Here is a 22,095-nt window from a genome sequence, read left to right as displayed (position 1 = left end):
ATTGTAGAGTTGACTTCAAGAGCAGCGTCATTTGCACCTCATCAACCGGTGAGATACTGAGGGCAGAATTCATGTTCATTGAAGTAATTGCGGGTGGACAGAAAGTACTTATTGGTGTAGTTCATCAACCATGTTAAATATCTCATATCGTCGAATTTCAGACATATCTTCTTAATTTACTACCAGAATATGATCATGTTATAATATTAGGGGACTTTTACACTTAGTTATCAAGACCTGTGACTCTAAGGAATTAGAAGACCTGAATTTACATGTGATATGACGAGCCTTCCTTCTCACCCAACTAACCATGTGTATACTAACTATATACCTTAATTGATCTTAAAGTGACTAATAACCCTTGGAGAGTTGTAACTCATGGAAAAATTTCAGTACCAGCCATTTCCACTCATGACCTTATATTCCTTGCTTACTCGATTCATATTCCAAAATATAAACCGAGGTATGTAACATTCAGTCTCTACTGATCTGCATTTAGGGCAGTTGCCCAGGTGGCAGATTCCCTATCTGTTGTTTTCCTAGACTTTTCTTAAATAATCGCAAAGAAGTCGGAAAATTATTGAACATTTCCCTTGGTAAGTTATTCCAATCCCTAACTCCCCTTCCTATAAACGAATATTGCCCCAATTTGTCTTCTTGAATTCCAACTTTATCTTCATATTGTGATCTTTCCTACTTTTAAAGACACCACTCAAACTTATTCGTCTACTGATGTCCTCCCACGCCATCTCTCCACTGACAGCTCGGAACATACCACTTAAACTGTATATAGGATAATATCTTTTGTTTATTTCCACCTATTCACTACATTACAAGAAGTTGGCATTTACTTTAAAACATTATTCAGATGAGACATGTTTCACCTCTCACTGTGAGGCATCTTCAGTCATTATCAAAAACCTTATTATTTTACCAGGCATCTGGTTAAAGGTATTCAAAAATGTGTTTGATGATTATAAGAGAGGTAAGATTTACGTTAGTTATAAACATGTTCATGAAGTAACTAAAAATCTAATATATTGATAAAAACATAAGTAGTTCTTTGTTGAATAGGACTTGTTTGATTGTACTATATAGTAAAAGAAGGTGGCTTGAAGCCGTAGTTATTAATAGATGTCTAATACATAGTGGAAGGCATAAAATATCAGTTCTATGAGAATATACATTACATTCAAATGATACTAAAAACTAGTGGATTCAAAGGTAGTACATATAAAATGTTCAATGAAATAACTATAGATCTAATAAAATGATAAACACATATGTAGTTCTTTGTTAATTAGGACGTCGTAAGATTGTACGGCTTAAAGCCGTAGTCATTAATAGATGTCTAATTAACAAAGAACTACAAATGTGTTTATCATTTTATTAGATCTATAGTTATTTCATTGAACATTTTATGTGTACTACCTTTGAATCCACTAGTTTTTAGTATCATTTGAATGTAATGTATATTCTCATAGAACTGATATTTTATGCCTTCCACTATGTATTAGACATCTATTAATAACTATGGCTTCAAGCCACCTTCTTTTACTATATAGTACAATCAAACAAGTCCTATTCAACAAAGAACTAGGCCCTACTTATGTTTTTATCAATATATTAGATTTTTAGTTACTTCATGAACATGTTTATAACTAATGTAAATCTTACCTCTCTTATAATCATCAAACACATTTTTGAATATCTTTAACCAGATGCCTGGTAAAATAATAAGGTTTTTGATAATGACTGAAGATGCCTCACAGTGAGAGGCGAAACATGTCTCATCTGAATAATGTTTTAAAGTAAATGCCAACTTCTTGTAATGTATTGAATAGGTGGAAATAAACAAAAGATATTTTCCTATATACAGTTTATGAAACTTTCAATACGGACGAAAAATGATTTTCATCACTTGTAACATACCACTTAATCGAGCAGCTCGTTTCCTTTCTCCCAAATCTTCCCAGCCCAAACTTTGCAACATTTTTGTAACGCTACTCTTTGGTCGGAAATCACCCAGAACAAATCGAGCTGCTTTCCTTTGGATTTTATCCAGTTCTTGAATCAAGTAATCCTGGTGAGGGTCCCATACACTGGAACCATACTCTAGTTGGGGTCTTACCAGAGACTTATATGCCCTCTCCTTTACATCCTTACTACAACCCCTAAATACCCTCATAACCATGTGCAGAGATCTGTACCCTTTATTAACAATCATATTTATGTGATTACCCCAATGAAGGTCTTTTCTTATATTAACACCTAGGTACTTACAATGATCCCCAAAAGGAACTTTCACCCCATAAACGCAGTAATTAAAAGTGAGAGGACTTTTCCTATTTATGAAACTCACAACCTGACTTTTAACCCCGTTTATCAACATACCATTGCCTGCTGTCCATCTCACAACATTATCGAGGTCACGTTGCAGTTGCTCACAATCTTGTAACTTATTTATTACTCTATACAAAATAACATCATCTGCAAAAAGCCTTACCTCTGATTCCACTTCTTTACTCATATCATTTATATATATAAGAAAACTTAAAGTTCCAATAATACTGCCTTGAGGAATTCCCCCTCTTAATTATTACAGGGTCAGATAAACCTTCGCCTACTCTAATTCTCTGAGTTCTATTTTCTAGAAATATAGCCAGCCATTCAGTCACTCTTTTCTCTAGTCCAATTGCACTCATTTTTGCCAGTAGTCTTCCATGATCTACCCTATTAAATGCCTTAGATAGGTCAATTGCAATACAGTCCATTTGGCCTCCTGAATCCAGGATATCTGCTATATCTTGCTGAAATCCTACAAGCTGAGCTTCAGTCAAATAACCTTTCCTAAACCCAAACTACCTTCTGTAAAACCAGTTATTAATTTTGCAAACATGTCTAATATAATCAGAAAGAATGCTTTCCCAAAGTTTACATACAATGCATGTCAAACTTACTGGGCTGTAATTTTCAGCTTTACGTCTATCACCCTTTCCTCGATACACAGGGGCTACTATAGCAACTCTCTATTCATTTGGTATAGCTCCTTCAACCAAACAATAATCAAATAAGTATTTCAGATATGGTACTATATTCCAACCCATTGCCTTTAGTATATCCCCAGAAATCTTATCAATTCCAGCTGCTTTTCTAGTTTTCAAGTTTTGTATCTTACTGTAAATGTCATTGTTATCATAGGTAAATTTTAATACTTCTTTAGTATTACTCACATCCCCTATCTGGACATTATCTTTGTAACCAACAATCTTTACATACTGCTGACTGAATACTTCTGCCTTTTGAAGATCCTCGCATACACACTCCCCTTGTTCATTAATGATTCCTGGAATGTCCTTCTTTGAACCTGTTTCTGCCTTAAAGTATCTATACATACCCTTCCACTTTTCACTAAAATTTGTATGACCACCAATTATGCTCGCCATCATGTTATCCATAGCTGACTTCTTTGCTAGATTCAATTTCCTAGTAAGTTCATTCAATTTATCCTTACTTCCATAACCATTTCTAACTCTATTTCTTTCCAGTCGCACCTCTTTACTTCTCTGTTATAATATAGTGGATCCTTACCATTCCTTACCACCTTTAAAGGAACAAACCTATTTTCACATTCCTCAACAATTGCTTTAAACCCATCCCAGAGTCTGTTTACATTTTTATTTACCATTTTGCAACGATCATAGTTACTTTTTTAAAACTCCCTCATGCCTGTTTTATCAGCCAGATGGTACTGCCTAATAGTCCTAATTTTAATACCTTTCTTTTTTTCACATTTATTGTTAACTACAACAAAAACAGCTTCATGATCACTAATACCATCTGTTACTTTGGTTTTTTTATAGAGCTCCTCTGGTTTTATCAGCACCACATCCAAAATATTCTTCCCTCTAATTGGTTCCATCACTTTCTGAATCAGCTGCCCTTCCCATATTAACTTATTTGCCTTTTGTTGGTCATGCTTCCTGTCATTTGCATTACCTTCCCAATTGACATTTGGTAAATTGAGATCACCTGCTACTATCACATTCCTTTCCATATCATTTCCAACATAGCTGATTATCTTATCAAATAATTTTGAATCAGTGTCAGCGCTACCCTTTCCCGGTCTGTACACTCCAAAGACATCAAGTTGCCTATTATCTCTAGAGAAGAGCCTTACACCCAGAATTTCATGTTTTTCATCCCTAACTTTTTTGTAGCTTACAAATTCTTCTTTCACCAGAATGAATACTCCCCCTCCTACCATTCCTATCCTATCTCTACGATACACACTCCAGTTCCATGAGAATATTTCTGCATCCATTATATCATTTCTCAGCCATGATTCAACTCCTATTACAATATCTGGTAAATATATATCTATTAAATTACTTAATTCGATTTCTTTGTTTACAATGCTTCTACAGTTGAGCACTAACATTTTTTTGTCATCCCTTCTTGATCTCCAGTTCCCTGTTCGCTTTTTTTTGTCATCCCTTCTTGATTTCCAGTTCCCTGTTCGCTTAACACTGCTCCCTAGGCCACCCTGTTTCCCTGAATGTACCTGACTATAACCCTTCTAAACAAGTTTCCTAACTTATATGTACCATTGCGGTTTAATGAAGGCCATCTGGGCGCAGGAATTTAAAAGACATCGACATGAATCAGTTAAGATATAATGCCTACAGTCTTCTGTAGCAAGATATTTTAGATCTAGAAGATATTGACACAAAAATAGCCTATATAACAAACATGCACTGAAGAGATAGATTAGAGTGTCCTGGAAACCTACTCCATGGCTAACCTCTGAGGTTAAAAACATGATGTCTCAGCGTGATGCTCTTTTTCGATGCTACAAATATACTTGTGACCATGAAAATTATAGAGTAATTAGGAATAAAACTAAACAAATAATACATAATCTTAAATTTAAATATGTTTGTGAATCAACAAGTAACTTAAATACTGCTAGTGCATGGAAGCATCTCCGAGCTATGGGCATAGGTAGAATGAAGGAAAACAACCAGGTACCCGCTGAATGTGTATTGCACGGAAGATGGGATTCAGTTTAATCCACTGTCCTTCAATATTACTCCTGATTTACCTTTCATACAATCAGCACTCATGAAGTTCAAGAAAGTCCACGGTGAGTGGCGATGATATTCCTATCACTTTTATACACAATATTGTTGGTGCTGTTCTCCCCATTCTCACCCATATTTTCAATTATTGTCTGAAGAATGGCACCCTATCAACAATTTGGAAATTAGCTAATGTAATCCCACTTCCTAAGAACCCAGGTTCGAAACATCTATTTGACTACCGGCAAATTTCTATTCATCCTGCCTCTCCAAAGCACTAGAAAGTTTGGTACATGTTCAAATACAGGAATATCTGTACTCTCACTCCCTTCTGGATCTGCTGCAGTCTGGCTTCAAGAAGGGCCATAGTACAACAGCTGCTTTACTGAAAGTAACTGACAACATCAGACAAGCAATTGACAAAAGACAAGTGACTATACTCACACTCCTCGACTTCAGCAGTGCTTTTGACACGATCGATATCCAGATAATGTTAAAAACTTGAATTATTTTCAGTACTTAAGCTTCAAAATTTTTCTGCTCTTACCTTAGAGATCATAAGCAACGTGATATAGCTCACGATGTTACTTCACAGTGGTGGGTCAGGAAGGCAGGAGGTGCACAGGGTTTTGTCCTTGGTCCTCTCCTATTTGCCCTTTTGTATTAATGATATTTCCTATAAAATAAAGTGTAATAGATATCACCTCTTTGCCGATGACCTCCAAAGTTACTGCCACATTAATATAAATGATGTATTGAACGCAATAAGAGATGTTAACTCTGACCTTCGACAACTCAGTGTGTATGCTAATGAAAACTCTCTCCTCTTCAACCCCAAAAAAGCTCAAAAAATCATAATCGGTTCTCAGAAATTATTAAACGTCATGTAGAAAAATTATGCTATTCCTTCGGTGACATTAAATGGAACCATAATCCTGTTCACTAAGGAAGTGAAGAACCATGACGGAAGTTCCCCATACTTGCGTTGATATATTGAAACTTGAAGGAAAATATAGCCAAATACATTTCTTCAAAATTCCATTTATTATCCTCATTTCACAATTGTAACACTAAATCTGGCACTTCCCTCACTATTCCCGTCAACCAGACTTCAATATATAATAGATCCTTCATTGTGGCTGGGTCACAACTTTAGAATTCACTTCCAGCTGCTGTCAGCAACTCTAACTCAATATCAAAATTTAAGACTTCATGTAGAGATTACCTGTAGAATACCACTGATTATTTTGTGTGATTGGTGATGAATGATAGGTTGTGTGATTGTGGTAGGTAGGCTCGTAACATTGCCATTTTACTGTACAGCTGAAGAACACTGTTGTTTCTTTTAATTAATACTAGATATTATTATTATTGTTATAGTGTAAATGTACATAATATTTAGCTTTTAACTCATGGCCATATTTATATTCCATTACTTTATTATGTATCGTGTTCTGTTTATGCATTACTTATATATTTCAGTTTGTATGTTTTTTTCATTTGACTATTTCTCTTTCTTTTTTACTTTTATGCTCCAGATTTCATTTTATTTTATTTGTTGAGCTTTGTTTTTTTTCATCATTATATGTTCTCCAAATTTTTAATTTCTAGCTTAGTTATATTTGATTTTATGATAGAATAGTACGTTTCTTTTATACATATAATCTTGTAATTTACATGGTTAAGTGCAAGAGAGGGCCACAAGCCTTAACTTCACCACTGCTAAGGTCAAGTAAAAAAATAAATAAAATATATAATAAAAGGTAAGGAGTTTATCAGTATCATTCTTCTAATAGCAGTTGACTGAAATCTCTAGTGTGATTCAAAACAACACAGACAACATTTAGTATGTTATGTGGGGCAGGAAACTGACAGTATTTCAAGAGGGACACTATGTGCAGAAATGCATGGCTTGTTGTGGAGCACTTGTTAGGCACAATCTACACACAACTGCCCTCTACTACACTACTGGTTTAATTTTCAAAACACACCTCTAAGAAGCTTTTGAATCTCTTCTTGAAACAAATATTTCATTCAGCAATTTTCTTCTCTATTCTGTTGCTTCCTCATCTGCACTGACCACTTATTGTCAAAGATAGGAAGCTAGGAGGTTGATAAGAATATACACTGTGTTGATTTTTGTGTGTGTTCCTGTCCTTCCCTGCTTTGATGTATATCCACGTATAGTATTGTTCTTTTCCCACCTCAATACATAGGTAGTAAAGAGGAATTACAGTGTTTTCATGATCATAATCATTTAAGAAAAATACTGGAAACATCATTCATATCAGGTATGTAGTTGGCTCTATTATGCTCATTTTGTTGACTATGCTACCTTAGTCTGTCAGTGGTATGAGTGGTGTTCTTAGGACTGTATTTAGGCATGTGACAAAATGGCCTGGGATCATAGCTTGGGCAAAAGAATTATGCACTGAAGGAGCCTTTAAACAAGGCAAAATATGTACGCTTAAAAATATATAAGTATTAAAATGTATTTTCTAATAAGGCAAAAAATTTAACTACAGCCATAAAATGTTCTAAAAAAGTTTTAAAGGCATTTGTAAAGGTATATCGTAGGATATGAAGGAGAGAATTTTAATTCTGTAGTGAACTGTGGGTGCTGTTGGCTACACAGTAAATTACCTATTTTGGATTTATGGAAAACAATTGGGATAACACAGTAGAATTCATTTCCCATGTTATTTATAACTGATTTCAACTGTTAATTAATTGCTTAGGTTAATGGTGCTTCTTGACTCTTCCTTGGGAATTATTTAAAATTATCTCAAACTCAACAATGCTTAGCCCATCCTACTTTGCTTTCCATCAAAAATTATTTAACTCTATGAATAGATTACAAAGATGTCAAAGATAAATTTGCTAATGAAAAAGCAAGGCTGAAACCACCAAGCTGCTGATTACTCTCATTTTCTGGTGGATACATACAAAAGTTTTGAGTAATGAAGAACGGTACAACATTTCTGGACCCATTGGTGCAGAAGTAGTTAAATTTGGCTATGGGTGTTCCTAGTGATGATGATGGGGATTTTTAAATAAAAGGCAGAACAATGAGTCTGATTTTACTTCCCAAATTCATCTTAAGGAAGGGGATGGGATCAGAGTCTAAAAAGTTAGATCCCGAGCAATAGATTAAGTAATTGCAAGGAATAAATGGCACTTAACTATTAAGAAAATTCTATAAAATATGTGCCATTTCAACATATTAGAAACTACTGCCCTGAGCAAAGTTGCAATAAAAGTGATTCATTATTTAAATGTAATTTCAATTCAATTCAATTCAATTCAATTCAATTCAATTCAATTCAATTCAATTCAATTCATTTCAATTCAATTCAATAAACATATTAAATAGGGCTAAATAGGGCTCTGAGACTTTTCACATCCTCAAATCTTGTGACATGTTTTATTCAATGTTTTCTTTTCTTCTTGTTGGCCTCTCTTTCATTTCTTTAATTTCTTTCCCTTCTTTAGGATAATTTCCTGGGAGTGACCCACAGTGCAGAAACGCTATTGGTAGTCTGGGTGAATGATTTACCTAATAAAAATCCAAGATGGCTGTCTGTATTCTCTTCACAGAGTATTAATGAGAAAGAATGCTGGGTAAGTCCTTTCTTTTCTTAAAGACAATATAGAGAGCAATATTCTTAACTATTAGGTTGGTGTGTAAGTCCATAGTGTTTTTGTTTTGAGAGTTGGTACTCAGTTAATGTAAGAAATTTCATTTTTTGTCCATATTGAACTGAGATTACAATGATTAAACTTTATAGGGTCCACCTCTTTAATACAATAATAATGTTGTCTAGATATAATTACAACATTCTAAATTTATTCAGGACTAGTTTCAGTGCATTTTTGCATCATCCTCAGTTGTACAAACAACTTTGAAAACAGGCAATTATGTAAATCTCATGATAAATATTAACCTACTTACATAAGATAAAAACCCTATGACGTCTACATTAAAACAATGACACATGATAAACATATAACGCATTTGGGGCGAGTCTTATAAACACTTATATTATTGAGTAGGGCCTTATAACTTTCTGCTTAGATTTATTATTAGCGTTTTTTTATTGTTCACAGGTTCCACATTTGAACTGGGAAATGCAGTTCCTGTTTACAGCATAAGGATATTTTTATATGTTTCCACCTCAAAGGCCTTTAGACATGGAAGAATATCATCAAACTCAAATCTTATTCAGCTGTTTTTATTCATGTTTATTTTAAGAAGGCTCCATGTGAGAAACGCAGTTTAAGAACTATAATTGAATTAATGTACAAAATGTTTTAAAATACAAGCTATTTTATTATTGTAGATTGCAAACCAAATATTTTGAACTCAGTACTGTATGTCCACAGGAACATCAATCATCTTGATAATTGTTACTCAATATCCAGTATATTTGAATCACAAGTCTTCAACTTGCTGGAAAAGAAAAAATAGTTAAACATTACAATTCAAAGGTTTTATCATGTGTTGTTGTTTTAATGTAGACGTCATAGGTTAATATTTATCATGAGATTTATATAATTGCTGTTTTCCAAGTTGTTTGTACAGCTGAGGATGATGTAAAAATGCATTGAAACTAGTCCTGAATAAATTTAGAATGTTGTAATTACATCTAGACAACATTATTATTGTAATGAATAGGTGGACCCTATAAAGTTTAATCATTGTAGTTGGTAGTCAGGTTGCTATGGGTTTATTTAGTCATCGTCAGTTTTTATTTGTAGTTCTATGTTTGTATTTCAGGTTATATATTGAAGTCTTGTCATTTGCAGATAGTGAGTGAAACTGTGGAAACTAGAAAATGTAGTGCGAAGTGGAGAAATTTGAACATTTCTGACATATTCTTCTCTTTGAGTTCAATAGAGGGGCAAAAACAGTGGAGGTGGGCAGAAATATTTGTGCCCTATGGGGATAATGCTATTGGAGAAAGCATGCCAAGAAAATGGTTTTCTTCTTTTGACATCAGTGACTCTCCACATTCAGGAAAACCTTTGGGGTTCGATGAAGGTAGTTTAAATGCATTAGTCCAAAATGATCCACGTCAGTGTACTTGGGAACTGGCTAATGTGATGAACTATGATCATTCCACCATCATGCAACATTTGCGTCCATTGGGCAAGATTAAAAAATCGGGTGTATGGGTACCAAAAGTGAAAACCACAATAATCAGTGGGTGGCCATACATGTGCATCTCTACTTGCTTGTCATCGATTGGCTCGTGAACAACGCCGAACATTCCTATACCATATAATTACTGGTGATGAGAAATGGTGTCTTTATGCTAAAATAAGGAAAAGAAAGGAATGGTTGTGCTCAAACAATAAAAGCAACCCTCCCCCCCATACAAAGACCTGCGCACATCCACGAAAGATAATGTTATGCATCTGGTGGAACAGTGATGGTGTGCTGTACTACAAATTGCTTCCCCGAGGTGGAACCATCACTGCTGACATTTATTGCCAACAACTGAGACGTCTTGCAGATGTAATCCAAGAAAACGACTAACAAGACTGGGTGAAGTGATGTTGCACCATGAAAACACCTGACCACATGCTGCTAACTTGACAAAAAAACACTATACCGGGCGAGTTGGCCGTGCGCTTAGAGGCGCGCGGCTGTGAGCTTGCATCCGGGAGATAGTAGGTTCGAATCCCACTATCGGCAGCCCTGAAAATGGTTTTCCGTGGTTTCCCATTTTCACACCAGGCAAATGCTGGGGCTGTACCTTAATTAAGGCCACGGCCGCTTCCTTCCAACTCCTAGGCCTTTCCTATCCCATTGTCGCCATAAGATCTATCTGTGTCGGCGCGACGTAAAGCCCCTAGCAAATAAAAAAACAAAACAAAAAAAACACTATACAGGAGTTGGGTTGGGAAGTCATTCCTCACCTGCCTTATTCACCTGATCTTGCCCCCTTCAGATTTTCACCTTTTCTGCTCTCTTTCAAACAACCTTTAAGGAACTTCCTTTCTGGATTAAAATGTGCTCCGAACATGTTCTTCAACTCAAAACCATGCAGTTCCTACAGGCGTGGAATCAAAAAGTTACCCCAGCCTTGGCAGACTGATGTAAATAGTGAAGGAAAATATATTACTGATGATTAAAGTCCCTCTTATGTGTATCTGATATGTTTAATAAACTTATGAAAAAGAGCTTCAAACTTATGCAAAGCAAAGCAAAGTCACCTCCGTACAGGTCATGAAGGCCTTGGAGGAGTGGAAGGTAAAGGCTTCCACCATTGTTAACCTTGGCACGTGATGGGGTAGGGTGGTTAGCTCTACGCCCGGCCGCCTTTGTCCCCAGGAATTACCTTGGTACTCATTTTTTGTATAGGCTGAGTGAACCTCAGGGACAGGGCCATATGCACCTCCGGAAGTGGAAATCTTATTTCTTAAATTTTACGACTTCCTGACGGGGATTCGAACCCACGTCCTTCCGGGCGAACCGAGCACGCCTTTACCGCCTCGGCCAGGCAGCCCCTTTCAAACTTATGCACCAACTCAATATATTATAATCCATGCAGGAGAAAATGTCCTTAGATGACAAGAATATGTCATTCTTCCCTTTACTTATTAATAATAGTCCCACTGATCTAAAGCTAACTTGTACTATTTACCTTATTCCTAATCTTTTATTTTTTAATTTATTAAGCCAATTCATGAGGGATATTTTTTCTGTAATGTTGAGCATATCAGTTAAACTGGTTTATTCCATTCTACACATAATCCAACATCAACAATACTAAGATATTTATTAAATCATTAAATCATAGGTAGAACAACAGAGGGAAGATGAGGAACAGGGAACTGTTGCTGAGATGTGTGGAAGTAGAAGAAATAGGAAAGGTAGGAAAGGGAAATGTAGAGTAGAGGATAGTAAAAGACAGGTGGAACAGGGTCATGGGAAGGAGAAAAGGGAGGAGGAAGTAGCTTCTGCAGCTATCAGGAAACATAGGGCTGACCAGGAGGGGAGGGGATCAAATGAGCTGGGTAGGGTTGAGGCTCTGGTCATGGGGGATTCCAGCGTTGGACATGTGGGGAAAGTATATGGAGGAAAGGGAACCAGGAATTAGGTTGAGGCAGATGTTGAGGAAAGTAGAAGAGAGAGGGGAGGGGAAGGAGAAGGTGGTAGTGTTTCACGTTGGTACCAACAACGTAAGGCAAGCTGATATAAGTACCAACATAGATGGAGATGAGTGGGATCTGGTAAATGCAGTACAGGTGGAGTTTAAGGAAGCGGAGATTGTTATCAGTGGAATACTGTGTAGGAGGGATACTGACTGGAGGGTGATAGGGGATTTAAATTGAGACTATGGAGTGGGTATGTGGGAAACTGGGAGTGAAATTTCTAGATCCTAATGGGTGGGTAGGAGATAGGGATCTGCGCTCAGATGGCCTTCACTTCAACCGCAGTGGTACGTATAAGTTAGGAAATTTGTTTAGAAGTGTAATAGGGAGGTACATTCAGGGAAACAGTGTGGCCTAGGGAGCGGTGATAAGGGAACAGGGAACTGAAAAACCAGATATTGTAATAGGAGTTGAATCATGGCTGAGAAATGATATAATGGGTGCAGAAATTTTCTCATGGAAATGGAGTGTGTATCATAGAGATAGGATAGGAATGGTGGGAGGGGGAGTATTCATTCTGGTGAAAGAAGAATTTGTAAGCTATGAAAAAGTTAAAGATGACACGCATGGAATTCTAGGTGTAAGGCTCATTTCTAAAGATAATAGGCAACTTGATATCTTTGGAGTGTACAGACCGGGAAAGGGTAGCGCTGAAACGGATTCAGAATTATTTTATAAGATAATCAACTATGTGGGAAACGACATGGAAATGAATGTGATTGTAGCGAGAGATTTGAATTTACTAGATGTCAATTGGGAAGGAAATGCGAATGACAGGAAGCATGACCAACAAATGGCAAATAAGTTAATATGGGAAGGACAGCTGATTCAGAAAGTGATGGAACCAACTAGAGGGAAAAATATCCTGGATGTGGTGCTGGTAAAACCAGATGAGCTCTGTAGAGAAACTGAAGTAATAGATGGTATTAGTGATCATGCAGCTGTTTTTGTCGTAGTTAAAAATAAATGTGATAGAAACGAAGGTCTTACAAGTAGGACTATTAGACAGTACAATATAGCTGATAAAGCAGGCATGAGGCAGTTTCGAAAAAGTAACTATGATCGGTGGAAAACGGTAAATAAAAATGTAAACAGACTCTGGGATGGGTTTAAAGCAATTGTTGAGGAATGTGAAAACAGGTTTGTACCTTTAAAGGTGGTAAGGAATGGTAAAGACTCACCTTATTATAATAGAGAAATAAGAGACTAAGAAGGAGGTGCAGATTGGAAATAAATAGGGTTAGAAATGGCTGTGGAAGTAAGGAGAAATTGAAGGAATTTACTAGGAAATTGAGTCTAGCAAAGAAGGTAGCAAAGGATAACATGATGGCAAGCATAATAGGCAGTCATACAATTTTTAGTGAAAAATGGAACGGTATGCATAGGTATTTTAAGGCAGAAACAGGTTCCAAGAAGGACATTCCAGGAATCATTAAAGAACAAGGGGAGTGTGTATGTGAGGATCTTCAAAAGGCAGAAGTGTTCAGTCAGCAGTATGTAAAGATTGTTGGTTACAAAGATAATGTCCAGATAGAGGAGGAGACTAATGCTAAAGAAGTATTAACATTTACATATGATAACAATGATATTTTTACAATAAGTTACAAAAGTTGAAAACTAGAAAAGCGACTGGAATTGGTAAGATTTCTGGGGATATACTAAAGACAATGGGTTGGAGTATAGTACCATATCTGAAGTACTTATTTGATTATTGTTTAGTTGAAGGAGCTATACCAAATGAATGGAGAGTTGCTATAGTAACCCCTGTGTCTAAAGAAAGGGTGATAGACATAAAGCTGAAAATTACAGGCCAGTTTGACATGCGTTGTATGTAAGCTTTGGGAAGGCATTCTTTCTGATTATATTAAACATGTTTGCAAAATTAATAACTAGTTTGATAGAAGGCAGTTCAGTTTTAGGAAAGGTTATTCCACTGAAGCTCAACTTGTAGGATTCCAGCAAGATATAGCAGATATCTTGGATTCTGGAGGTCAAATGGACTGTATTGCAATTGACCTGTCTAAAGCAGTTGATAGGGTGGACCATGGAAGACTACTGGCAAAAATGAGTACAATTGGACTAGACAAAAGAGTGATTGAATGGGTTGCTATATTTCTAGAAAACAGATCTCAGAGAATTAGAGTAGGCAGAGGGGAAATCCTCTAGGCAGTATTATTGGACCTTTATGTTTTCTTATATATATAAATGATATGAGTAAAGAAGTGGAATCAGAGGTAAGGCGTTTTGCAGATGATGTTATTCTGTATAGAATAATGAATAAGTTACAAGATTGTGAGCAACTGCAACGTGACCTCGGTAATGTTGTGAGATGGACTATATGTTGATAAACAGGGTTAAAAGTCAGGTTGTGAGTTTCATAAATAGGAAAAGTCATCTCAGTTTTAATTACTGCATTTATGGGGTGAAAATTCCTTTTGGTGATCATTGTAAGTATCTAGGTGTTAATATAAGGAAAGATCTTCATTGGGTAATCACATAAATGGGATTACAAATAATGGGTACAGATCTCTGCACATGGTTATGAGGGTTTTTAGGGGTTGTAGTAAGGATGTAAAGGGGAGAGCATATAAATCTCTGGTAAGACCCCAACTAGAGTATGGTTCCAGTTTATGGGACCCTCAACAGGAATGCCTGATTCAAGAAGTGGAAAAAATCCAAAGAAAAGCAGCTCGATTTGTTCTGGGTGATTTCCGACCAAAGAGTAGCGTTACAAAAATGTTGCTAAGTTTGGGCTGGGAAGAATTGGGAGAAAGAAGATGAGCTGCTCGACTAAGTGGTGTGTTGCAAGTGATAAATATCATTATTGATCCATACTGAATATACTATATGTAGGATGCTAAAAAGTTTAATATGTCACCTATTCAGTACATTAGAAATTTTAAACATTCAGGAATTTATTATTATTTCCATATGAGACATGTTTCACCCTTCTTTGAGGGCATCATCATTCATAGTACTACCTCAAGGCATAAATCAGGTACCTGATTTGTAATTAAATTGTAAACACTAAGATCCAAAATTGACATATTACAGTGGGAAAGTCAAGAGAAAACAATGTTCAGTGGTATGTTCCGAGCTGTCAGCGGAGAGATGGCATGGAATGACAATAGTAGACGAATAAGTTTGAGTGGCATATTTAAAAGTAGGAAAGATCACAATATGAAGATAAAGTTGGAATTCACGAGGAAAAAACTAGGGCAAATATTCATTTATAGGAAAGGGAGTTAGGGATTGGAATAACTTACCAAGCAAGATGTTCAATAAATTTCCAATTTCTTTGAGATCATTTAAGAAAAGGCTATGAAAACAACAGATAGGCTATCATCCACCTGTGTGACTGCCCTAATTGCAGATCAGTATTGATTGATTGATTGATTGATTGATTGAAAATTATAAAATTCTTTTATTTATAAACACCTATTCAATACTAAGATATTTGCCAAGATCGATGTCTCGCTACAAAGAGGTCATAATACAACATAACACATCATCTCTCTTTCCTATTAATGAACTAGCAAGATGCTTTGCTATGGTATTATACTGAAATTTATAATTGAATGCTTAACATTTGATATATAATCTGCCAAAATTCGCGATCTGACAGCAAAGTTCCTCCCATTCTTCAATCTTTCTTTCCAGCAATTGATTTTGTACTTCCCGGGCTAGCTCCAGGTATTCCGCCCGGTCAGTTGGGTCCCTAATTCTTTGCCACCTTTTCCTATAAGCATTTCTAATATGGACAAATCCTTGAGGAGATCCGGCGTTGTGTCGTCTTGGGTGCCATGCTGGTACTGAAGCCGCGGTCGGACTGCATTCGTAGTCATTACCTGGTCAGGATCCATTTCCAGCACAGTCCGCACATTTTGACGATGGTCCAGAATATTATTATTATTATTATTATTATTATTATTATTATTATTATTATTATTGATGTTCTGAATGCTGCAGCAAGATGCAAAACCGCTACTTGGCGGTAAATTACATCTGCTGCCATTGTCATTGCTGACAATGTGACCAGCACCATTATCACATGTAGGCACGTGCGCAGGATTTTTGGCGATATGAATGATATATTTCCATACATTATTGACCTTATTATAGAGGTGGACAATTGCACGGTCAATATCATTCCTATCGTTTCTTTCAAATGTGTTTAAATTTTTATTTATGTACCAGGAGAATCTACAGTAATCTGACATTAAGTTCTTCAAAGGAAAAGATGGCTCTTGAAATCAAACTCAGGAAAGATTAAAAATTATTGGTTTATGATCAAAATCAAGTACATTATGAACAGTAAAATAAATTGGTCTCAACTCCTTTTCTACCCCACCGCCATTAAGTTGATTCCCCCCCCCCAAAGAAAGAAGGCATGGTTCTTTTTGCTTAAAGGAGATTCCAGATATGATTGTTCACATCTGTTACCTTCAGTTTTGAGATATAAGTCACCCCATAAAAAGAATTCACTTTTTTCACTTCCTTTCACACTTCCCCCGCCCCCAATTAAAGTGAATTTTCTGGAAAAAATACTTGTTTCTTTATTACCATAAAGGATCTTCTAAATACCAATTATCATGACTGTAACACCTTCAGTTTTTGAGATATGTGTGTCTTCATAAAAGGAATTCAACTCCTTTTCACCCCTGCCCCCAAGATGACTGTCCCCTAAAAATGCATTTTTCTTTGTTTTTAAAGGAGATCCAAATACCAATTTTCACGTCTGTAACAACTTTAGTTTTTATTAGATGTAAGTATCCTCATACAGTTAATTCAATTAATTTTTCAAATCCTTCACCCCCTTCTCTTTCATGGGATTTTTCTAAATAAAAGGAATACGTATTTCTTTACCTTTAAAGCAGATTCCCAATACCAATTTTTATGTCTGCAACATCTTTCGTTTTTGAGATAATAGTATCTTCATACAAATAATTCAAATCATTTTTCAATTCTACCTCCCAGCCCCCTTAAGTGGATTTCTGAAAAAAAAAAAAATTCTTTATTTTTAAAGGAGATTCCAAATACCAAATTTCGTGTCTGTAACATCTTCAGTTTTTGAGATATCAGTATCCTAATTAAAAGAATTCAACCCCATTTTCAGTCATTTTAACCCCCACCCAAGTGTTTTTTCAAAAACAAAAAATACATGTTTCTTTATTTTAATAGAGATAAAAATACCATTTTTCACTTCTGCAACGTGTTAAGTTTTTGAGATATACTGAAGACATGCTCATTTTAAAATTTAACCCCCTTTTTAGTTTCCCTCAAGTGGAGTTTCCGAAAACAAATCACCTATGTTTCTTTACTCTTACAGGAGATTCCAAATACCAGTTTTTACATCTGTAACATTTTACATTTCTGAGATACTGTAGATATAATCTTTCAAAAAATTCACCCCATTTGTCACTCCTGTTTAACCCTCATTAATGGGATTTTCTGAAAACAAAAAAATACATGTTTCTTTATTTTTAAAGGAGATTCCAAATACCAATTTCCAGGTCTGTAATATCTTCAGTTTCTGAGATATAAATGTCCTCATTAAAGGCATTCAGCCCATTTTTCTCCCTTTTTCACCCCTCCTAGTAGGATTTTCTGAAAACAAAAAAATATGCATTTCTTTATTTTTAAAGGAGATTCTAAATACCAATTTTTACATGTGTAAACTTTTAAAGTTTTGAGATACAGATACAATCATTTTAAAAATTCACCCCCACTTTTCACCCCCTTAGTGACGGAATATCCAAAAATCCTCCCTTATCGAGCACCGACATTGTAATATAAATGTGTTCTCAAAATTTCATTTCATTATGTCCAGTAGCTTTGGCTCGGCAATGATGAATCAGTCAGTCAGTCAGTCAGTCAGTCAGGACATGTTCTTTTATATACACTACCAGTCAAAAGTTTTCGATCACCTATCACAACTATGCATTTGTGGTTAAAACTGAGATGTAGTTTTAAATAATCTATCATAGCCCTATTCTGATAATAAAACAAGCATAAATATGTAAAGATGGAACGACTCTGTTGTGTATTTGACCGGTTCTCCGCATGGAGGTTCGCTGATGAGTAACCACAACAACACTGACATGTCTTTACCCAAGACGTCTCCACTCGAATAGGCCTCATTCCTTCAGCTGTCTGTGTAGCAAACAGTTCACATTAGTTTTCAGTACACTGTTTGCAGCTAGCAGTGTGTTTGTGTATCTGATCAGGTGCATACCATATTACCTCCAAATGAGATGGAAGCAGGAGATTGGAACTGAAAAACATGCTGTAATTGTAGCTCTGCATCACGAAGGGTATTCTAGTAGGACAATAGCAACAAAAGTTGGCATAGCCCAATCTACAGTGGTGTATACATTGCAGCGGTTCAAGCAAACTGGTGCCAATGCAAGTGTTTCGCGATTAGCAAGACCCCATGTAACATCACACAGAGAAGATCAGTTCATATGTGTACAGAGTAAATGTCAGAGGACTCGTACGGCACCTGAAATTCGTGAGGAAGTCAATAATATGCGAGCTGCTCCAATCTCTATCTCAACATTCCAATGCCGTCTTCGTGAATGAGGTTTAAAGGGGTGCATAGCGGCCATAAAACCTTTATTACAGACACAAAATAAGGTGAAAAGAATGCAAGGGGCACAGCAACATAAAAAGTGGAGTGTGCAGCAATGGTCCAAGGACGAATCGAAGTTTGAAGTATTTGGGAGCCATCGTTGAATGTTTGTTCGTCGACTTCGTGGAGAATGTATGAAGAGTCAGTAGTGTGTGACACCTACGGTGAAGCATGGTGGAGGGTCGGTTATGGTGTGGGGATGTTTTGCGGGTGATAAAGTTGGTGATCTAGTGCAAATTAATGGAACATTAAAGAAGGAAGGATATCACAGGATACTGATCAATAATGCAGTTCCATCTGGCAAGAGGCTTATTGGTCGTGGGTTTGTTCTGCAGCAGGACAATGACCCCAAACATTCTTCTAAATTGTGTAGAGGTTATGTCAATAGAAAAGAGAAATGTGGGGAACTGAAAAATATGATTTGGCTAAGTCAGTCACCAGACTTAAATCCCATTGAACTGTTATGGGATGAACTTGACAGGGAGGTCCGAAAACTGAGGTTAACTAATGTTGAAGAGCTATGGAATAATTTACAGAGCTGTTGGACTGCAATATCTACACAAACACTACAAAATCTTATTTCCAGAATGCCAAGCGTTTGCAGCTGTTCGGAGGGCAAAGGGTGGATACTTTGAAGAGGCTAAAATATAAACCATATTATATTCTACTTAATTATAGAGAGAGAAAATATATATTTTGTTGGTCTATTTCATATTTACGATGTGTTTGTACATTGAAATAAAGTATCTAGTTTTGTGCATAGGTGATCAAAAACTTTTGACCGGTAGTGTATATATAGATAAATGAATGACTGAATGATAAATCAATATATATATATATATATATATATATATGCACATATAATTATGTTAAATTAAGTACATGGTCTTGAAACCTGTCTGGCGGTCTTTGAACTCTAGCACGTGTCCTTTTCTTGGGTTAGATACCTCCTTATCTCCAGGTTCTGGTTCCCTGTTGATCTTCAAGAGTTGAGGGCAGAAGCTCATCTTTCTTGAATGTATCAAAAGCTGCCCTGTGACCTAATGATGATTTTTGATCATGCTTCACCTGGTCTAGGAATTTTCTGTTCCATCTAACAAAATTTCGTTCTTGAGTATGGACCCCATATGAATGGGGAAACACTGATTTTCTAGTGACAGTTCCATATCGCCGGATGTCCCAAATCCAGAACTTGTCTCTGTCTTGGAAAGGTGGACATGTTCACACACCATTCCTTTGATTAAAATATTATTTGTTCCACAGTTTTATTTTAAAGTCATTCTTTCGAAATTAGTTAAACTTCTGCTGAGATACCTGTTAGATAGTCATTGCCGATGGTAAAATGGATCACAGCTTTCTATCATATAACAGCTCGGCATTTGAAAGACCCGCTTCTAATGGAGTGTTCCTATATTTAAGAAGTCCCAGGTTGACGTCACTACATTATTGATTGCTTTCTCAGCACCTCTGTTTGCAGGAGAGTATCTGGGGCTCAATGCTTCACATGTAAATCTGTATTGTACAGCAAATCTTTTGAACTCCTCAGACACGGATTGGGTGCCTCCATCTGAACGGAGAACTAGAGGCATACCATGATGCGCCACTACATTTTTCAATCGTGCTATAACTGCTTGGGACGTCAAACAGTCTATGAACACCAGCTTCAAGAAACACGAGTAGTAATCTTGAATAACCAGGTACCATTTGCCATTGTGTTTCAATAAGTCTGCTGAGACTTGCTGATTCGCTCAATGTACTTTGAGCGTCCCAGCCAGCACATCGATTCCTTAGCCTGTCTTCAGCATTTAACCAGTCCCTGGTGTCTACAATGTAACTTTTCCAACATTTGCTCTCAAAGCTCTCATGGTACAAACATCCATGTGCCTCTCATTAGCAAGCCTTTCACAATGTTTAGCTTTGATCTATGAATCCAGAACACTGGTGAATTTTTCCCATTTATCATGTAGAATATTTCTGATAATTTCTTTGCATTCAGCATCATCTTTCTGTGCTTGTTTTATTTCTTGGAGTTTAGAATTGGAACATGGCAATGCTTGGACAATGCTATCTAAGAATAATTTTTCATAATGTCTCTGTCTTCTGAAATGTGTGCCACGTCTAAGGAATAGCGGGACAGACAATCGGGAACAGCAAATAATTTGACTGGTATATATTTAACAACATAGTCAAAATTCAACAGATGCATTCTGAGTTTCTGTATCCATGCAGGAACGCCACTTAATGGTTTAGTTCTCAATAATTCTTCCAGTGGCTTATGATCTGTGTTTAATTTTAAAAATGCACGCTGTAAATAAGCCTGAAATCTCTCACATGCCCACATTAAGACCAAAGCCTCTTTTTCAATTTGGGCTTATCTTTGCTCTGTATTAGTCAGGGAACTTGTCACATAACATACAGGCAACAAACGGTCTTCATCAAACTGCTCCAATATGGCTCCAAGCCCATATGAAGAAGAATCTGATATAACTCTGGTCGGTAAACTTTTTCTGACCTTAGAATCAGAGACGATGTAAGAATACCTTTGATTCCATGTCTCCTATTGCACATGTGTCCAGACTCATTGCTGATTCTTGTTCAGCAATATCTGCAAAGGGGCAGTCAATTCAGCAAGATTCATGATGAATTTCATTATATAGTTCACCATTCCAAGAAACTGCTGTAACTGAGGTTTTGTATTGCCGAGATTTTCTCAGGATCAGGTAGAATATTACCATCCTCTAGTATGTGGCCTAGGAATTTTACCTTCTGGACACCAAATTAACATTTATTTGGGTTGAGGTAATCCTGTATTCATTCAGTCTACTTAATACCTTCATGACTCATTCACAGAGTTGAATTGCATCCTCACCCTCCACAAGTATATCATCCATAAGATTAACAACTTTTTGCAGGCCCTGTAATATCTGATTAATATTTTTTTTTTTGAAAAACTTCTGAATCAGATGTAATCCCTATAGGGACCCTCTTAAAACAAAATCTGCCAAATGAGACTGTAAATGTTGTGAGTTTATAGCTATTGGAGTCCAAAGGGTTCTGCAAGAAGCCGTTAGACATGCCCAGATTTGTACAAAAATGTCCACCCTCTAATATATCAAGAGACTTATCAACTGAGGGTAGCTGCCACCTTTCCAATTGGATATATTTGTTTAGCTGCATGAAGTCCACACATATCAGAACAATACCATCTTTGTGTGGCACCAC

The 22,095-nt window shown here is 36.4% G+C and overlaps 1 protein-coding gene across 1 annotated transcript in view; it reads left to right on the top strand.

Annotated features, from left to right (window-relative positions):
- The window catches only part of LOC136857948 (cadherin-AgCad1), a 452,227-nt gene that overhangs the window by 111,633 nt on the left and 318,499 nt on the right, over window positions 1–22,095 (top strand). The window contains exon 7 of the mRNA XM_067137073.2: window positions 8,574–8,702. Coding sequence (XP_066993174.2) covers window positions 8,574–8,702 — 129 coding nt within the window. The remainder of the gene's footprint in view (window positions 1–8,573; window positions 8,703–22,095) is intronic.

Source organism: Anabrus simplex, chromosome 1 (genome assembly GCF_040414725.1).
Source record: "Anabrus simplex isolate iqAnaSimp1 chromosome 1, ASM4041472v1, whole genome shotgun sequence".
NCBI classification, from domain to species: domain Eukaryota; kingdom Metazoa; phylum Arthropoda; class Insecta; order Orthoptera; family Tettigoniidae; genus Anabrus; species Anabrus simplex.
Note: the sequence above shows the minus strand (reverse complement) of the source record. Positions and strands in the feature narration are given on the sequence as shown.